General features: G+C 47.1%; 1 protein-coding gene across 2 annotated transcripts in view; it reads right to left on the minus strand.

Annotated features, from left to right (window-relative positions):
- bcl2l13 (BCL2 like 13) overlaps positions 1 to 15,521 on the minus strand; it is a 52,127-nt gene that overhangs the window by 33,040 nt on the left and 3,566 nt on the right. For both annotated transcript variants that reach the window (XM_072485354.1, XM_072485353.1), the window contains exons 2-5: positions 12,169 to 12,309; positions 11,393 to 11,497; positions 9,697 to 9,853; positions 1,899 to 1,968 (exon numbers count right to left, since the gene is read on the minus strand). In XM_072485354.1, coding sequence (XP_072341455.1) covers positions 1,899 to 1,968; positions 9,697 to 9,853; positions 11,393 to 11,497; positions 12,169 to 12,274 — 438 coding nt within the window. In that variant the 5' untranslated portion in view covers positions 12,275 to 12,309. The remainder of the gene's footprint in view (positions 1 to 1,898; positions 1,969 to 9,696; positions 9,854 to 11,392; positions 11,498 to 12,168; positions 12,310 to 15,521) is intronic.

Consider the following 15,521-nt stretch of genomic DNA (forward strand, 5'->3'; position numbering starts at 1 on the left):
GGACCCAGTTAAGCCATGTTGCCTTTCATGGAGAGTCAGAAAGGGAAACTTCTCAAGGAGCTGTGAGTTTCTGAGACCAAGCAGCAAGTGCTCGGAGGACGCCACCTTCCTAGGGAGCTCGCATTATGATTCCAAGTCAGGGCAGACAGATCTACACAATGGACACCTGGGGGGTGTCAAAGATGAAAATGCTGACCAGGAGCTACGTATGGTGGCCAAGCCTGATGGCAAATCGAGCGACTGGCCCAGCAATGCACCACTGCCAGGAACGTCAGAAGCTCCCGCCAGTCGCACCCCTCCACCCATGGGAATGGCCCTACCAGCCTTGGGTGTGCCTGCATGCAGATTTAGCCGAACGTTTTCAAGGCTCAATGTTCTTGCTGATAGTGGGCGTCCATTCCAAATGGTTAAATGCCCATCGAATGCAGTCTCGGAGAAGCTAATAATCTCATTCAGTACCCATGGCATCTTAGAGGTATTAGACATGGGCAATGGTACCCCACTCACTAGCGAGGTGTTTGCACTCTTCATGAAGACAAATGGGATGAAGCACATCCAGACAGCCCCATACCATCCTTCCTCAAATGGTCTGGCTGAATGAGCAGTGCAGACTTTCAAGAAAGGTATGAGAAAGCAGGATCCATGGAGGCACATTTTTTGTTCAGGTACCATACCATGCCACACTTAAACCCAGAGCGGTACCGGCGGAACTGCTGATGGGCCAGAAGCTAGAAGACACCGTAGCCTAATGTTCCCCGATATCAGCGGCAAAGTGGAAAGGACACAAGTCCTCCAGAGGCAGTACCGAAGCAGCTGGACGCAGGACAGAAGTTTCCGACTAGGGTACATGGCATACATCCGAAACCTGGAGATGGTGCCCGCTGGATACCAGGAACCATGGTGATACAGACTTGACCGGTATCTTGTATGGTAAAAACACAAGAACGGGCAGTGCAGAAGGATCTGGACTACGTCCCAAGCAGGGAGCTAGCATTAGGACCGACCCCATCGGAGGAACCGTTTCACAGCTCTGCCTGCCTGGCGCAAGAGGGCCTGAGGACATCTCTTCTTAAGGGCTCTGACACAGATGCAGGAGGTGGAAGATTCAGGATCCAACATGGAAACTCGGGTATCCATGTGTTCGGACAACAGGCTAATTCGCGGTCGCCGACGGTACCTCCCAGCCAATCGACGTGAAAACAACATTTCCCGACATGCTACACATCCCCCAACCCAGGCCCACAACAGCCAGAGGCTCAATCACAAAGTGGAGGAGACAGTCTCCTCCACTCCCTTTGACAGAGGGACTTGCAGACATTGAGGAGAGAGGGGTGTTATAACCTCCATGAGGATGACCGAATCGAGGCTCATGGAATACGAGCTCCCTTGCTGTTGGGCGGAGGCCCAACAGCGGAGCTCGCTAATTCCCCCGAGATAAAAGTCAGCCCAAGAGGGAGCCGGCATCTCAGGAAGGCCCCAGTTGGGACTGGAGTGTTGCTTAGTTGCTGTTTTTCCGAACTGCGAGTAGGAAATAAACTACTTTGGACTTACCTTTCCGGGGCTCCTCATTGACTACAACCCTTAAAGGAGCCACCAACATGAGGGAGATTCTGAATCATTACAGAATTAAGGAGCATATTTCCAGCACTTTAAAATAAATACAAATGGTTTGAAGAGTCTATTCCTACATTAACCATCTACATATTTCTTAGTCACATGAAGCATTGGGAGCTGTTGACTGAAAGACAATTTCAGCACTGCCCACAAGCCGCTTCGTTAAATCGTTTCCATTTGCACACAGCAGGCTGTGGAATAGCAACTCTGCTTCTCACGGTCTTGATACTAGGACTAGATTCAGGTCCATGGCTATCTTGTTTGGAACTTTAAACTATTCTTACCTTATTCCATCCACTGGTGTGGCTGGCAACTTGATTCACTTGTTCTTTGAAAACCTGATACTCAAGTGGCCTGTAAAATGACACAAATAGAGGAGTGAAGCTATACAGCGTTTGATTGCAATACAGAATTGGAATTTGTATTTAATAATTCAAAGAAACGCTTAAGTATCCGTAATGGAAATGGGAATTGGGAGAGACCAATTTTAATTTAAAACATTCCTCTTGCACAAAAACAACATAAACAATATTTATTGCTGACTAATGCCTCGCCACCTCTTTGACCCTTTTGTTAAATTACAATTGTGTACTGTCTTGGGGCGGGGTGGGGGATGTTTTTCTACTTTTAAAAAAGTGCTATACAAAGGCAGAAGGCGGGGCGGCACGTAGCACAGTGGTTAGCATTGCTGCCTACGGCACTGAGGACCCGGGTTCGACTCCCGGCTCTGGGTCACTGTCCATGTGGAGTTTGCACATACTCCCCATGTCTGCGTGGGTTTCACCCCCACAACCCAAAGATGTGCAGGTAGGTGGATTACCCACGCTAAATTGTCCCTTAATTGGAAAAAAAATAAAATAATTGGGTACTCCAAATTTATAAAAAATAAAAAAAATAAAGGCAGAGGTAAATGCAATCTAATTCATGGTGTAGCAGTTCGTCTTCTCACCAATTTGTCTCTTCCCCACCACAGGAGGGTGTAAGACTTAATTAAATTCAGGATTCATCTTACAGACGCTGGTCACGATCTGACTAACCCAACACCTGCAGAAATCTTATTTTTTTTTTTTAGAAATTTAGAATACCCAATTCATTTTTTCCAATTAAGGGGCAATTTAGCGTGGCCAATCCACCCACACTGCACATCTTTGGGTTGTGGGGGCGAAACCCAGTCAAACACGGGGAGAATGTGCACACTCCACACGGACAGTGACCCAGAGCCGGGATCGAACCTAGGACCTCGGCGCCGTGAGGCAGCAGGGATAAGCGGAGTTATTTTTTAATAAACCTTTGGAAAGGTTTATGTTACATTCTTTCTGCTCCTTTGTAAGTCACACAAAATTCAGCTTGAAGGAGTGCTGCTTTAACTTGGGAATTTGGTGAGTGAGGGACTTTGGTGCAGTGACAGAAGGGGTGCAAATCTGGTCTTCTAAAAGATGAGGTCTGAATGAGATTGTGGGACAATCAGGCCCAAGAGCTGAAATCCAGAAGCATTATTTAGGTAAGCAAGTTGTTGATTGGATGAGAGTTCCACCCCCCTCCAAAATAGAAGTTCAAACTGGGACCGTGAAAGTGAAAGTCCAGTAATTTACAGCTCAACTTGTTAAAACTACTTTATGTTATTACGGGGCTGGGGTTTAAGAGAACCAAGTGTATCATGGAGTTCATCTGACCCACAACTTTTAACAGATTTTGGTTATGGGGAGCTCAAGGGCCCATTCTACAGGTGTGATGCAACAGAGATCGAAAGTACTTTTAAAACAAAACAATAATTATTCTATGAATCCAGTTAAAATTTTATAAACACACAGTAAACATATTAGCAACTATCAACTCAAATACTCCCCCCCCCCAAAGAATACAGTACTCTGTAAGTAACCCTTAATCTTTCCTAGCAACAAAGACAAATACCCTCTTTAACAAAGGCAGCAGATTTAAATTCTCTACTGTGAGCAGTTATCACTTTTAAATTAGCAAGTGATCGGAAGACATTCTTTTCATGCAGAGGGAGATCAAAATTACACCTTTTTTGGCTGGGTGTGGCTCCAACTCTGAAAACTAAACTAAACACACACTGTAGCTGCCAGCTCAAAACCAAAAGTTGACAGACAGTCCAGCTCCACCCACACTCTGACATCACTGCAGCTATTTGATAAACACCCCTTTCTTAAAGGTACTCTCACGTGACAATACAACTACAAATAATGACTGAAAAAGACTTGAATCAATTAAATAAAGGAAGTCTGAGGTATGACAGAGTAGGTGAGAGTCTGGACTGCAGAATGTGGGAGTTTGTGGATGGTGAGACTGTTGCAAGCAAACATGTCTGCAGGAGAATGAGGATTCAGAATGCACTGCCTAAGAGGGCAGCAGAGGCAGATTCAACTGTGACTTTCAAACAGAAGTGAATCATTATCTGAAGAGGAAAAAATTGCAGGGTTACAGGAAAGAGTGGCACTCAGCGAATTGCTCTTGCAGGCAGCCTGCGCAAGCACAAGGATTGAATGGCCTCCTCCTGTGCTGGAACCATGATATGATTTTATTATATTGCATGATTCCATGAGATGTCTCCACCTCAAATCTCTTTGGCTCAAATTCACCAAGCTGGAATGCGAGTCAAAGACATATTGCGGAGATGGTTTCTAGACAGATTTATCCAGAATATGAGCAAATGTCAGGGAAAACGATAAGTTTAAGAAAGGGAGGGTTTGACTGATAGGGAGCTGGGATATAGAAGAGGTTGAACAGGAGGTCCTGCAAACACTAGGTCTGTCCAGCAGATACAATGTACTCGCTACCTGTGAAGGCAGGAGAAAGACTGCAGAAAAGGACAGCCACAATGCAGACTCAAGCACAGTAATTCAGAAGGCTTTGCAGGACGAGTGAAAGAGAGAGAACAGAAATATGGTAGTAATAGCGGACTGATTATTAGGGGAGAGAAATAGCATTGTTTAAAAGCTAAAGACGAGAATCCTGAAGGGTGTTACCTACCTGATACCAGGATATGGATATATCACAGCAACTAAAAGGAAAGTTAAGAGCTGCACGGTGGCGCAGTGGTTAGCACTGCTGTCTCACGGCACCGAGGACCCGGGTTCAATCCCGGCCTCGGGCCACTGTCCAATGTGGAGTTTGCGCATTCTCCAGTGTCTGGTGGGTCTCACACCCACAACCAAAGATGTGCCGGCCACGCTAAATTGCCCCTCGATTGGGAAATTTAAAAAAAAATTTTTTTTTTTTTTTTAAAGGAACTTGGAAAGGGAGGGGAGTAAATCCAGTTGTTGTGGTCCTTGCTGAAACAAAACGGCATAGGTAGGAACAGTGAGGAGGTCCTGCTGAACGAGAATAAGGATTTCAGCTCTAAATTAGAAAGTAGATCCTAAAAAAGGTAATAATCTCTGGATTATTGCCAGTACAAATTAGATCATTGGGAATTAACATGTAGTTGAAGGGCTGATGTGCAAGAGAGTGTTCCTTTTCATCGGACACTGGCACCAATTCTGGGACAGGAAGCTGTGCAAATGGGATGGGCTCCATATTGAAGTGGGAAGGATATATATCGGGAGGTGGAAAGAGTTTTAGATTAATAAAAGTATCTACAAGAAACAAAAGCAGTCTAAATGTAAACAAAACCAGGCAAGAGGACATAGGAACAATGATTCCACTAAGACCTGTACAATCGTGGCAACTAATATTTGCATTACTCAAGTGCCAGGCAAAAACCATCTTTAACAAGAGAGAATTGAACCATCGCTGAATCACCCAATATCATCCTGGAGGTTACCAAACTGACTGGGGCAACCACACAAATACTGTGGCTGCAAGAACAGATCAGGGGCTGGGAATTCTACAGCGGATAACTCACCTACTGACTCCCCAAAAGCTGCTCACCACCTACAAGGCAGATGTCACCAGGAGTGTGATGGAATACTTGCCTGGATGAGTGCAGCTCCAACAACACTCAAGCTCAACACTGTCCAGGAGAAAGCAGCCTGCTTAATTGGCATCCCTTCCACCACCGATGTACGCCATCTACAAGATGCACTACAGCAACTCACCAAGGCTCCTTCAACAGCAACATCCAAACCCCCAACCATTACCATGTAGAAGGACAAGTGCAGCAGATGCATGGTGACACCACCACCTGCATGTTCCCCTCGATGTCACACGCCATCCTGACTTAAGGGCTATATCACTGCTCCTTCACGGTCACTGGGCCTGGAACTTCCTTCCTAATAGCATAGTGGGTGTACCTACAACACGTGGCCTGCAGTGGTTCAAGGCAGTGGTTCATCAACATCTGTCCAAGGTCAATAAATGCTGGCCTAGCCACTGACACCCAGTTACCGTGGGCAAAAACAAAGGGAAGTAGTATTTTTGAATGGTTGTCTAAAAAGATGGTTCAACATAAAGTGAGAGGAAATCCTATTAAAAATAAGTTCAATGTCTGTACAGCAATGCACACTTTTCCTCCAGTTCTCCTGTTTTATTACGAACAATCATGCTTTGGGAGGAAGCAGACACCAGAGATTACGGAGACTCGGCTACAGAACGCCTGAACTGGGAATTAAGCATTGTAGGTATAACGTATCGAGAAACAACAAGAAGGGAGGTAAAGTAGCGAGATCAGAGATAACAATAGAAGTGGGGGGGAAAGGAACAATGATCAACAAGATAAAAATTGAATCAAGGCGGCACTGCTGCCCGAGGGCCTGGGTTCGATCTGTCACTGTCCGTGTGGAGTCTGCACATTCTCACCGTGTTTGCGTGGGTCTCACCCCACAACCAAAGATGTGCAGGGTAGGTGGATTAGCCACGCTAAATTGTACCTTAATTGGGTACTCTAAATTTATTTTTAAAAATTGAACCCAGAGATAGAAATAAAACGTAACAGAGAGGTCTACAGGCCACCCAACAGTGCAAGGGAGGTGGAGAAAGATTACGTAGACGAACTAGGGTAGTGAAAACCACAATCATCATGGGGGAATTCAAATAACCGGATATTAAAATAGACAGAAGAGAAGGGAATAAAGGAATGGAATGAAAGAAAAATACTGTGGATGCTAGCAATCTGAAATAAATAGTGCTGGAAAAACTCAGCAGGTCTGGTAGCATGTGTGGAAAGAGGAGCAGTGTTAACGTTAGAGTCTAACAGGAGCGTTTCAGAGAGGGATGTGGAATCAGAGTACAAATGGAGAACAGATTGCTAGCTGGTTTCAAGAGTGACAGCAGAATGGGAGTGGAGGATCGTCATTTGGAGTGGTAGAAGGAAGGCAGGTCTTGTGATGCAGTGGGTGGCGTCCCTGCCTCTTGAGCGAGGAGCTTAGGGTTCAAGTGAAATGAAATGAAAATGGCTTGTCACAAGTAGGCTTCAAATGAAGTTACTGTGAAAAGCCCCGAGTCGCCACATTCCGGCACCTGTTCGGGGAGGCTGTTACGGTTCCACTCCAGGGCCAGGTTTTTCCAGCCTTGCTGTGGCGGGACCACCACAGGAGATTTGGCAACCCAGCCAAAGTGGACTGGACTGGATGATCCAGGTGTTGAGCAGAGCCAGAAAATCCTGTCCGAGGAGGTGATGGTCAAGGAAGTTATGTTAACAGCATGGCCAAGCAGGTTAAGTATAAACTTTTCAATCCTGCCAATGGCAGGCAGTAGTGCAGAGTGTCGAGGCCGGTCATGTGATGGAAAGAAATTGGAGCCTCGACCAGCACTATTCTTGGCTACAACATGTAAAAGTGCATTCTGTCGCACCAACTCGGACTCCCTGGAATTTTTTTTTAATATATAAATTTAGAGTACCCAATTTTTTCCCCCCCCTCAATTAAGGGGCAATTTAGTGTGGCCAATCCACCTGACCTGCACATTTTTGGGTTGTGGGAGCGAGACCCACGCAGACACGGGGAGAATGTGCAAACTCCACACGGACAGTGACCCGGGGCGGGGATTGAACCCGGGTCCTCGGCACCGTGAGTTAGCAGTGCTAACCACTGCGCCTCCGTGCGACCCCGGACTCCCCAGAATTTATCACATGGAAGGTGCAAGTCTAGGTGGGCTCGGGGGAAGAAAAGGAATCTGAGATACATCAATTAAGTAGCACCACAGGATAGCAAGGCCACAATAAAGCACACCAAGCACGAGGCTTCACTCCTAGGCAGATAGAATTTAAAAACAAATTGGGTAGGTATGCGAACCCATGCCCAACCGCACTAAAGAGTACTGCATGCAGTTCTTCTCACTATGTTATTTGAAGAGTACTGCATGCAGTTCTTCTCACTGTTATTTGAAGAGTACTGCATGCAGTTCTTCTCACTATGTTATTTGAAGCAAGTGCAGGGAAGATTTAGAGATGTATCAGAAATGCATGAACATTTGACATACTTAATTTTGTTTTTTTCACTACATGATCCAATTAAATTTTGGTATGAGTTAATTGCTTACAAAATAAACAAATGGCAAGTGTGCAATATGGTATAATGCATCAAACAAATTTAGCAGATATTAATTCTATTGTTGTTAATGAAAGCTACTTTGCTACTTGGAAAGATCCCTAGCTATGTTAAATAAAGTTTTGAACTTTTTTCCAAACAATTATTAGAATAACGAGCGTTTCTTGTAGATTATGAACTTGCATTACATAATAAAAATGGTTCACATCTACCCATCCTGCCCTCTCTCTCCTCCCCATTCAAAGCTCCCTTAACTCTCACATGCAGCCAAATTCAAAGGTTAGTGCAAATCCATGCAGTCAATTCCCTACAATGGTGAGATGTTCACAAAATAAACCCGTTGATGTTGGTAGATAGTCATCAAAGCCGTCAGCAAACAATTTCAAGGCAATATCCTGAAAATTACTTTGCATACCTGCTTGATATTACATACTCATAACACTCCTGCTTATATAGTGGGCTGTCTACATAAAGTATTTTTGCACGACATATTTGATAGGATGAATTGAGTTGTGGCAGAGAAGTGATTTTATTATTTCCAATCCAATCTTCGTTACGTCAGTTTAAGCCAGTGGAGACCAGTTGTTTCTCTAGGGAGAGAGTTCAAAGTGATGCTGGCCAAGCTCTAACAAGGTTGCCTGCCCAGAACTGACCAACTGGTGCTCAAGGTTTCTTATTGGTTACTTATCTGCAGAGGATACAGCAGGACATAGATAGGTTGGAGACTTGGGCAGAGAAATGGCAAATGGAGTTTAATCCGGACAATGTGATAGGTCTAACACGAGAGAAAATATACCGTAAATGGCAAAACTCTTAGGAATGTAGAAAGTCAGAGAGATCTGGGCGTGCAGGTCCACAGATCTTTGAAAGTGGCAACACAAGTGGACAAGGCAGTCAAGAAAGCATACAGAATGCTTGCCTTCATTGGACGGGGCATAGAGTATAAAAACTGGCAAGTCATGCTCCAGTTATATAGAACCTTGTAAGGCCACACTTGGAATATTGCGCATAATTCTGGTCGCCACACTACCAGAAAGACATGGAAGCTTTGGAGAGGGTGCAGAGGAGGGCGTTAGCTATGTGGAGAGGCTGAAAAGACTCGGACTGTTTTCATTAGAAAGACAGAGGTAGAAGGGTGACCCGATAGAGGTCTACAAGATTATGAAAGGCATGGATAGAGTGGATGGGCAGGCACTCTTTCCCAGGGTGGAGGGGTCAGTCACCAGGGGTCATAGGTTTAAGGTCCATGGGGCAATATTTAGAGGAGGTGTGCGAGGCAGTGTTTTTTTAATTTAAATGCAGTGGGTGGTGAGTGCCTGGAACGCACTGCCAGGGGAGGTTGTGGAAGCAGATACATTAATGGCGTTCAAAAGGCGTGGATAGGATGGGTGTAGAGGGATACAGCACAAGGAAGTGCTGAGGGATTTGGCCAAGGTTGGTATCATGACCTGTCCAGGCTTGGAGGGCTGAAGGGCCTGATCCTGTGCTGTATTGTTCTTTATAATGAGGAATAAAAAAGGTGAGATTCTGTTTGTTGCAGTGAGAGTAGGGTGTATGTTATAAGGGATGCTACTCTGTGCTTTCCATTTAACCAGAATTTTACCAATGCTGCAAACAACAGAAACACATAACTCACTTGCTGAGAATATTTTGGAGTGCTGTCTGCAGTTGCAGAGCAAGTTCCCGGAATACTTTTTCTCCAAGTTGGGCCAGGCTATCTTCTATTGAACTTTCAGGATTTGCTGGACTAAATACTGGAGAAGCGTGACATTCAAATCCTGTACTGGCAAAGGCTAGAAGGAAAGAGTTGAGAGAGAGAATTAAAAAAAAAAAATTTTTTTGTAAACAACAAAGAACTTAAAGAGAGCTCCTGCTCTGTGGCGAGGTGATCATTAATATGGGATTAAATTTATTACAGTACAATGTTGCTTTCCCTACATTTGTTACGCTATTATGCTGCTTTACATACATTTTGTACTAACATCTGCAAATTTGATCCCAAAACTTCCAGATTAAGAGGAATGTAACATTTTCATTAGGTTTTGGTATTTTGCAGCACAAAAAAGTTATACAAATTCCACCACAACCACCTCCAGGTTCCCATCCCAAAGTCAGGAATGGGATCCTGAAACTAAAAGTCAGCCCTTTTCTTTTTAAATTTAGAATGTCCAATTATTTTTTCCCCTATTAAGAGGCAATTTAGCACGACCAATCCACCTACCCAGCACATCTTTTGGGTTGTGGGGATGAGACCCACACAGACACGGGGAGAATGTGCAAACTCCACACGGACAGTGACCCAGGGTCCTTAGCGCCGTGAGGCAGCAGTGCTAACCACTGCACCACCGTGCTGTGCGGCCCCTAGTTCAGCCCTTTTCTGCGGCAGTTATTTCATAGATATTAAAATGCCATTTCACAATAAAAAAATATTTAAAATTCAAATTAGATAATGATCAAAAAAACTCATAGCAGAAATTTACATTATTGACAGAAAACACAGCAAACATGTATAATTCAAAATTTCTCATATCAGATCAGGTGTTAAAAAATTCGAAAAAGTGGAAATAACTATCGGCAAAAGTAACTATTATGAAGCACAAGTGTGCATGTATCAATAACTGTATCTAGGCCAGCTAATATCCACGTTGTTAAGTAAAATATTTTCACAGTAATTTCATTGCAGTGTTGATGTAAGCCGACTGGTGACACTAATAAAGATTATTATTGTAAATCCTACACTTGGGCTTCACATTACATTCACTAGCAACCATCAGAAGTATTGTTTTCTCTTTCACCAGTAGAACATAGGAGAATTTCTGCATATCCAAATACATTAGAACATCACAATATGCTCTGACATCCTTATATTGATAATGAATCATAAATAGCAAGCCCCTTCTTTTAATTTATTCATCAAGATAGTTGTTACAATCTGCATTTCAAGTCAAATGCATCCAGTCATCGAACGCACTCAAGTGGTGCTTCACCAATAACAAACCAGCATGGTGGCATGGTTGCACAGTGGTTAGCACTGTTGCTTCACAGCGCCAGGGAACCAGGTTCGATTCCCGGCTTGGTCACTGTCTGTGCGGAGTCTGCACGTTCTCCCTGTGACTGCGTGGGTTTCCTCCGGTTGCCTCCCACAAGTCCCAAAAGACACGCTTGTTAGTTGAATTGGACATTCTAAATTCTCCCTGTGTACCCGAACAGGTGCTGGAATGTGGCGACTGGGGGCTTTTCACAGTAATTTCATTGCAGTGTTAATGTAAGCCTACTTGTGACAATAATAAAGATTATTATTGTATTTCATTGTATTTATCAGTTAAACCAACCTTTATTTATCTCATCGTGCAGGAGTTTGAGTTCTTCTTTTACTTCCATCTTAATTTTCTCGGCTACATTGCTCTGTAAAGGTGGCCTCGCTGTTGATTGCGTCCCTATAAAAGCAGTCAGCAGCATATCACCAATTTAACCCGGTGAGGTTACAGAACATAAACGCAAGGACAAGAAAACGCAATTGAAGGTAATCCCTCTACTAGCCTAATGAATTAAATCAGCGATGCATTCAAATTGAATTGACAAAGATTCCTCCAACTTTCACATCATTGGTTCAGCTTCCACATTTCATGTTAAACCTTGTAAAAACAAATAATTATTGCCCGTCTATCAAGACTTTTGCGTTTCCAAAGCAGTGCACTTTAAACTAATAACCTATGACATGTTGTCAGAATTCATAACACATCATGCAGAAATCGAGTAGACAGGTTTTTTGTAGTCATGCATAACCTATCAGAAGGCTTACTGTCCAAAAACTAATAATTTATCAAGGCAGCATAACAGAGTCCAAAACTACTACTGCTTGTAAAATATAAACTCAGCTTGTTCCTAATGCAATCAATAAAAGTCTGTGCTTCTTTAAAATTCGGCCAAAGTACAAATGGAACAAAATTTGCCAAGTGTGTTTGAGGATAGACTACTACTTTATGGCACAGCTCTTGTAGCTACATCAATTACGGTAACATTTTATTTGAAAACAATACACAAATCAGTCCACACACAATTTTAAGAAACTTGCTTTTATGTTTTCTAAACACTTTTTTGAAATTACCTTCTCCTAATTGCTCTGGAGTCTTTTCTTGTGAAACCAGTCCCAAGTAGTTCAAGACAACGTATCTGGTCTCATAGTGAAAGCCTTCAGGAATGGCTGTAGCCATTTTCACGGTGTCGGGATGGTAGTTGAAAGTTGCAACTATGTGATTGATGATGCATATGCCGGGGAAGAGGGGGAGGAGTTGAAGGACAAAAAAAAAAAGTTTTTGTTACAGCAAAAAGCAAACGAAAAGGGACAAGCAGGACCTGCTATCTTGGCAAATTAAAGCTAGCTAAACACTTTACACATTGTCCATATTCTTCTTATTTGCCAATAAGTTAAAGTTGACATTCTAGAGTGGGCATGAGTCCGGAATATTTTTCCATTATTAAGGTGGTGTTAGAAAGTTCCATGTATACCAAAAAAAAGAGTAAATGGTGAAAGCATCGAAGGTTAAAATCCGAATTAAGATGTCCAGGCGCTTGCAGATATGTTTAACATATCCCTTTAAGGCAGGCAACCCGCAGAACAGAACAAAGTCAGTTTGTCCTTCGTTCAGCCACCCCCACCCAGTGCCCCTGTCCACTTCCAGATCAGTCATGCGGCCTGATTCTGTGTCTGTTCTGTGGCTCTGCCGCTATTAAACCCCAAACCGGCGCAGCCTTTACACCCATTGGATCCTTTATCCCAGATTACACAAAACGGGAAAAAATGCGCACATCATTATAATTGTAACATTCAGGTCAGAATCCCCGGGCTGCATCTCCGCCCATTCCAGCCTCACAATGACAAGGATTGTGACCGGCAGCACATCATTCAGCCTCCAAACTGATCATCAGTTAATCCAAGGAACGCTCCCTTTCCCCCTGATGACCCCCCCCCCCCCCGCGTCAGAACTGTACCCCCTATTCTGTACCCCCTATTCTCCCCCCCGGGTCCGACTTTACCCCCTATTCTCTCTCCCCCCCCCCCCGGGTCAGACTTTACCCCCTTACTCCCAGCCGGACAGACTTTGCCCCTACACAGACCTTACCCCATTCCCACTCCCAACACCACCCGGAACAGGCTTTACCCCGGGACAGGCTTTACCCCCTTACCTCCTACACCCATGGGACAGACTTTAACCCCTTATCTCCCCCCCCCCCCAGGATAGAATGTACCCCCCAGGACAGACTTTAACCCCTTACCCGCTACACCTGGGACTGGTTTTACCCCCTACAGCCCCCCCCCCCCAGGACAGACTTTACCCCTTACCCCTACCACCGGGACTAACTTTACCACCTGCACCCCCCCCCCCCAGGACAGGTTTTACCCCCTTACTCCCCACCCCAGAACAGACATAACCCCTCATACACCCCGACCCCCGGGACAGACATTACTGCCTCCCCCTGAACGAACTGTACCCCTACCCCCCTCCCCGGGACAAACTGCGCCCCCTCCCCCAGGACAAGCTGTACCCCCTCCTCCCCCCGGGACAAACTGTACCCCCTCCTCCCCCCGAGCAAAACTGAACCCCCATCTCCCCGGGCAAATCTGTACCCCCTCCTCCCACCCCGGGCAAAACTGTACCCCCTCCTCCCCCCAGGACAAACTGTACCCCCTCCTCCCCCCGGGACAAACTGCACCCCCTCCTCCCCCCGGGGCAAACTGCACCCGCTCCTCCCCCCGGGGCAAACTGCACCCCCTCCTCCCCCCGGGGCAAACTGTACCCGCTCCCCCCCCCGGGCAAAACTGTGCCCCTTCCTCCCCCCGGGACAAACTGTACCCCCGCCTGACCCCAGGACAAACTGTAACCCCTCCTCCCCCCGGGACAAACTGTACCCCCTCCTCCCCCCGGGACAAACTGTACATCCCTCCTCCCCCCGGGACAAACTGTACCCCCTCCTCCCCCTGGGACAAACTGTACCCCCTCCTCCCCCCGGGACAAACTGTACCCCCTCCTCCCCCCGGGACAAACTGTACCCCCTCCTCCCCCCGGGACAAACTGTACCCCCTCCTCCCCCCGGGCAAAACTGTACCCCCACCTGCCCCCGGGACAAACTGTACCCCCGCCTGCCCCGGGACAAACTGTACCCCCACCTGCCCCCGGGACAAACTGTACCCCCTCCTCCCCCCGGGACAAACTGCACCCCCCTAACCCCCTTACTCCCCACCCCAGAACAGACTTAACCCCTCATACACCCCGACCCCCGGGACAGACTTTACTGCCTCCCCCTGAACGAACGGTACCCCTACCGCCCCCCCCCCCTCACCGGGACAAACTGCGCCCCCTCCCCCAGGACAAGCTGTACCCCCTCCCCCCCGGGACAAACTGTACCCCCTCTTCCCCCCGGGCAAAACTGAACCCCCATCTCCCCGGGCAAATCTGTAACCCCTCCTCCCACCCCGGGCAAAACTGTACCCCCTCCTCCCCCAGGACAAACTGTACCCCCTCCTCCCCCCGGGACAAACTGCACCCCCGCCTGCCCCCGGGACAAACTGCACCCCCGCCTCCCCCTGGGACAAACTGCACCCCCTCCTCCCCCAGGGACAAACTGTACCCGCTCCTCCCCCCCGGGCAAAACTGTGCCCCCTCCTCCCCCCGGGACAAACTGCACCCCCTCCTCCCCCCGGGACAAACTGTACCCCCTCCTCCCCCCGGGACAAACTGTACCCCCTCTTCCCCCGGGGACAAACTGTACCCCTCCTCCCCCATGGGACAAACTGTGCCCCCTCCTCCCCCCGGGACAAACTGTACATCCCTCCTCCCCCCGGGACAAACTGTACCCCCTCCTCCCCCCGGGACAAACTGTACCCCCTCCTCCCCCCGGGACAAACTGTACATCCCTCCTCCCCCCGGGACAAACTGTACCCCCTCCTCCCCCCTGGGACAAACTGTACCCCCTCTTCCCCCCCGGGACAGACTGTACCCCCTCCTCCCCCCGGGACAAACTGTACCCCCTATTCTCCCCCCCCCCACCCCGCGTCAGAACTGTACCCCCTATTCTCCCCCCCGGGTCCGACTTTACCCCCTATTCTCTCCCCCCCCCCCCGGGTCAGACTTTACCCCCTTACTCCCCGCCGGACAGACTTTGCCCCCTACACAGACCTTATCCCATTCCCACTCCCAACACCACCCGGAACAGGCTTTACCCCGGGACAGGCTTTACCCCCTTACCTCCTACACCCATGGGACAGACTTTAACCCCTTATCTCCCCCCCCCCCCAGGATAGAATGTACCCCCCAGGACAGACTTTAACCCCTTACCCGCTACACCTGGGACTGGTTTTACCCCCTACAGCCCCCCCCCCCCCAGGACAGACTTTATCCCTTACCCCTACCACCGGGTCTAACTTTACCACCTGCACCCCCCCCCCAGGACAGGTTTTAC

The sequence above is a fragment of the Scyliorhinus torazame genome, chromosome 19 (assembly GCF_047496885.1).
Source record: "Scyliorhinus torazame isolate Kashiwa2021f chromosome 19, sScyTor2.1, whole genome shotgun sequence".
NCBI lineage: Eukaryota > Metazoa > Chordata > Chondrichthyes > Carcharhiniformes > Scyliorhinidae > Scyliorhinus > Scyliorhinus torazame.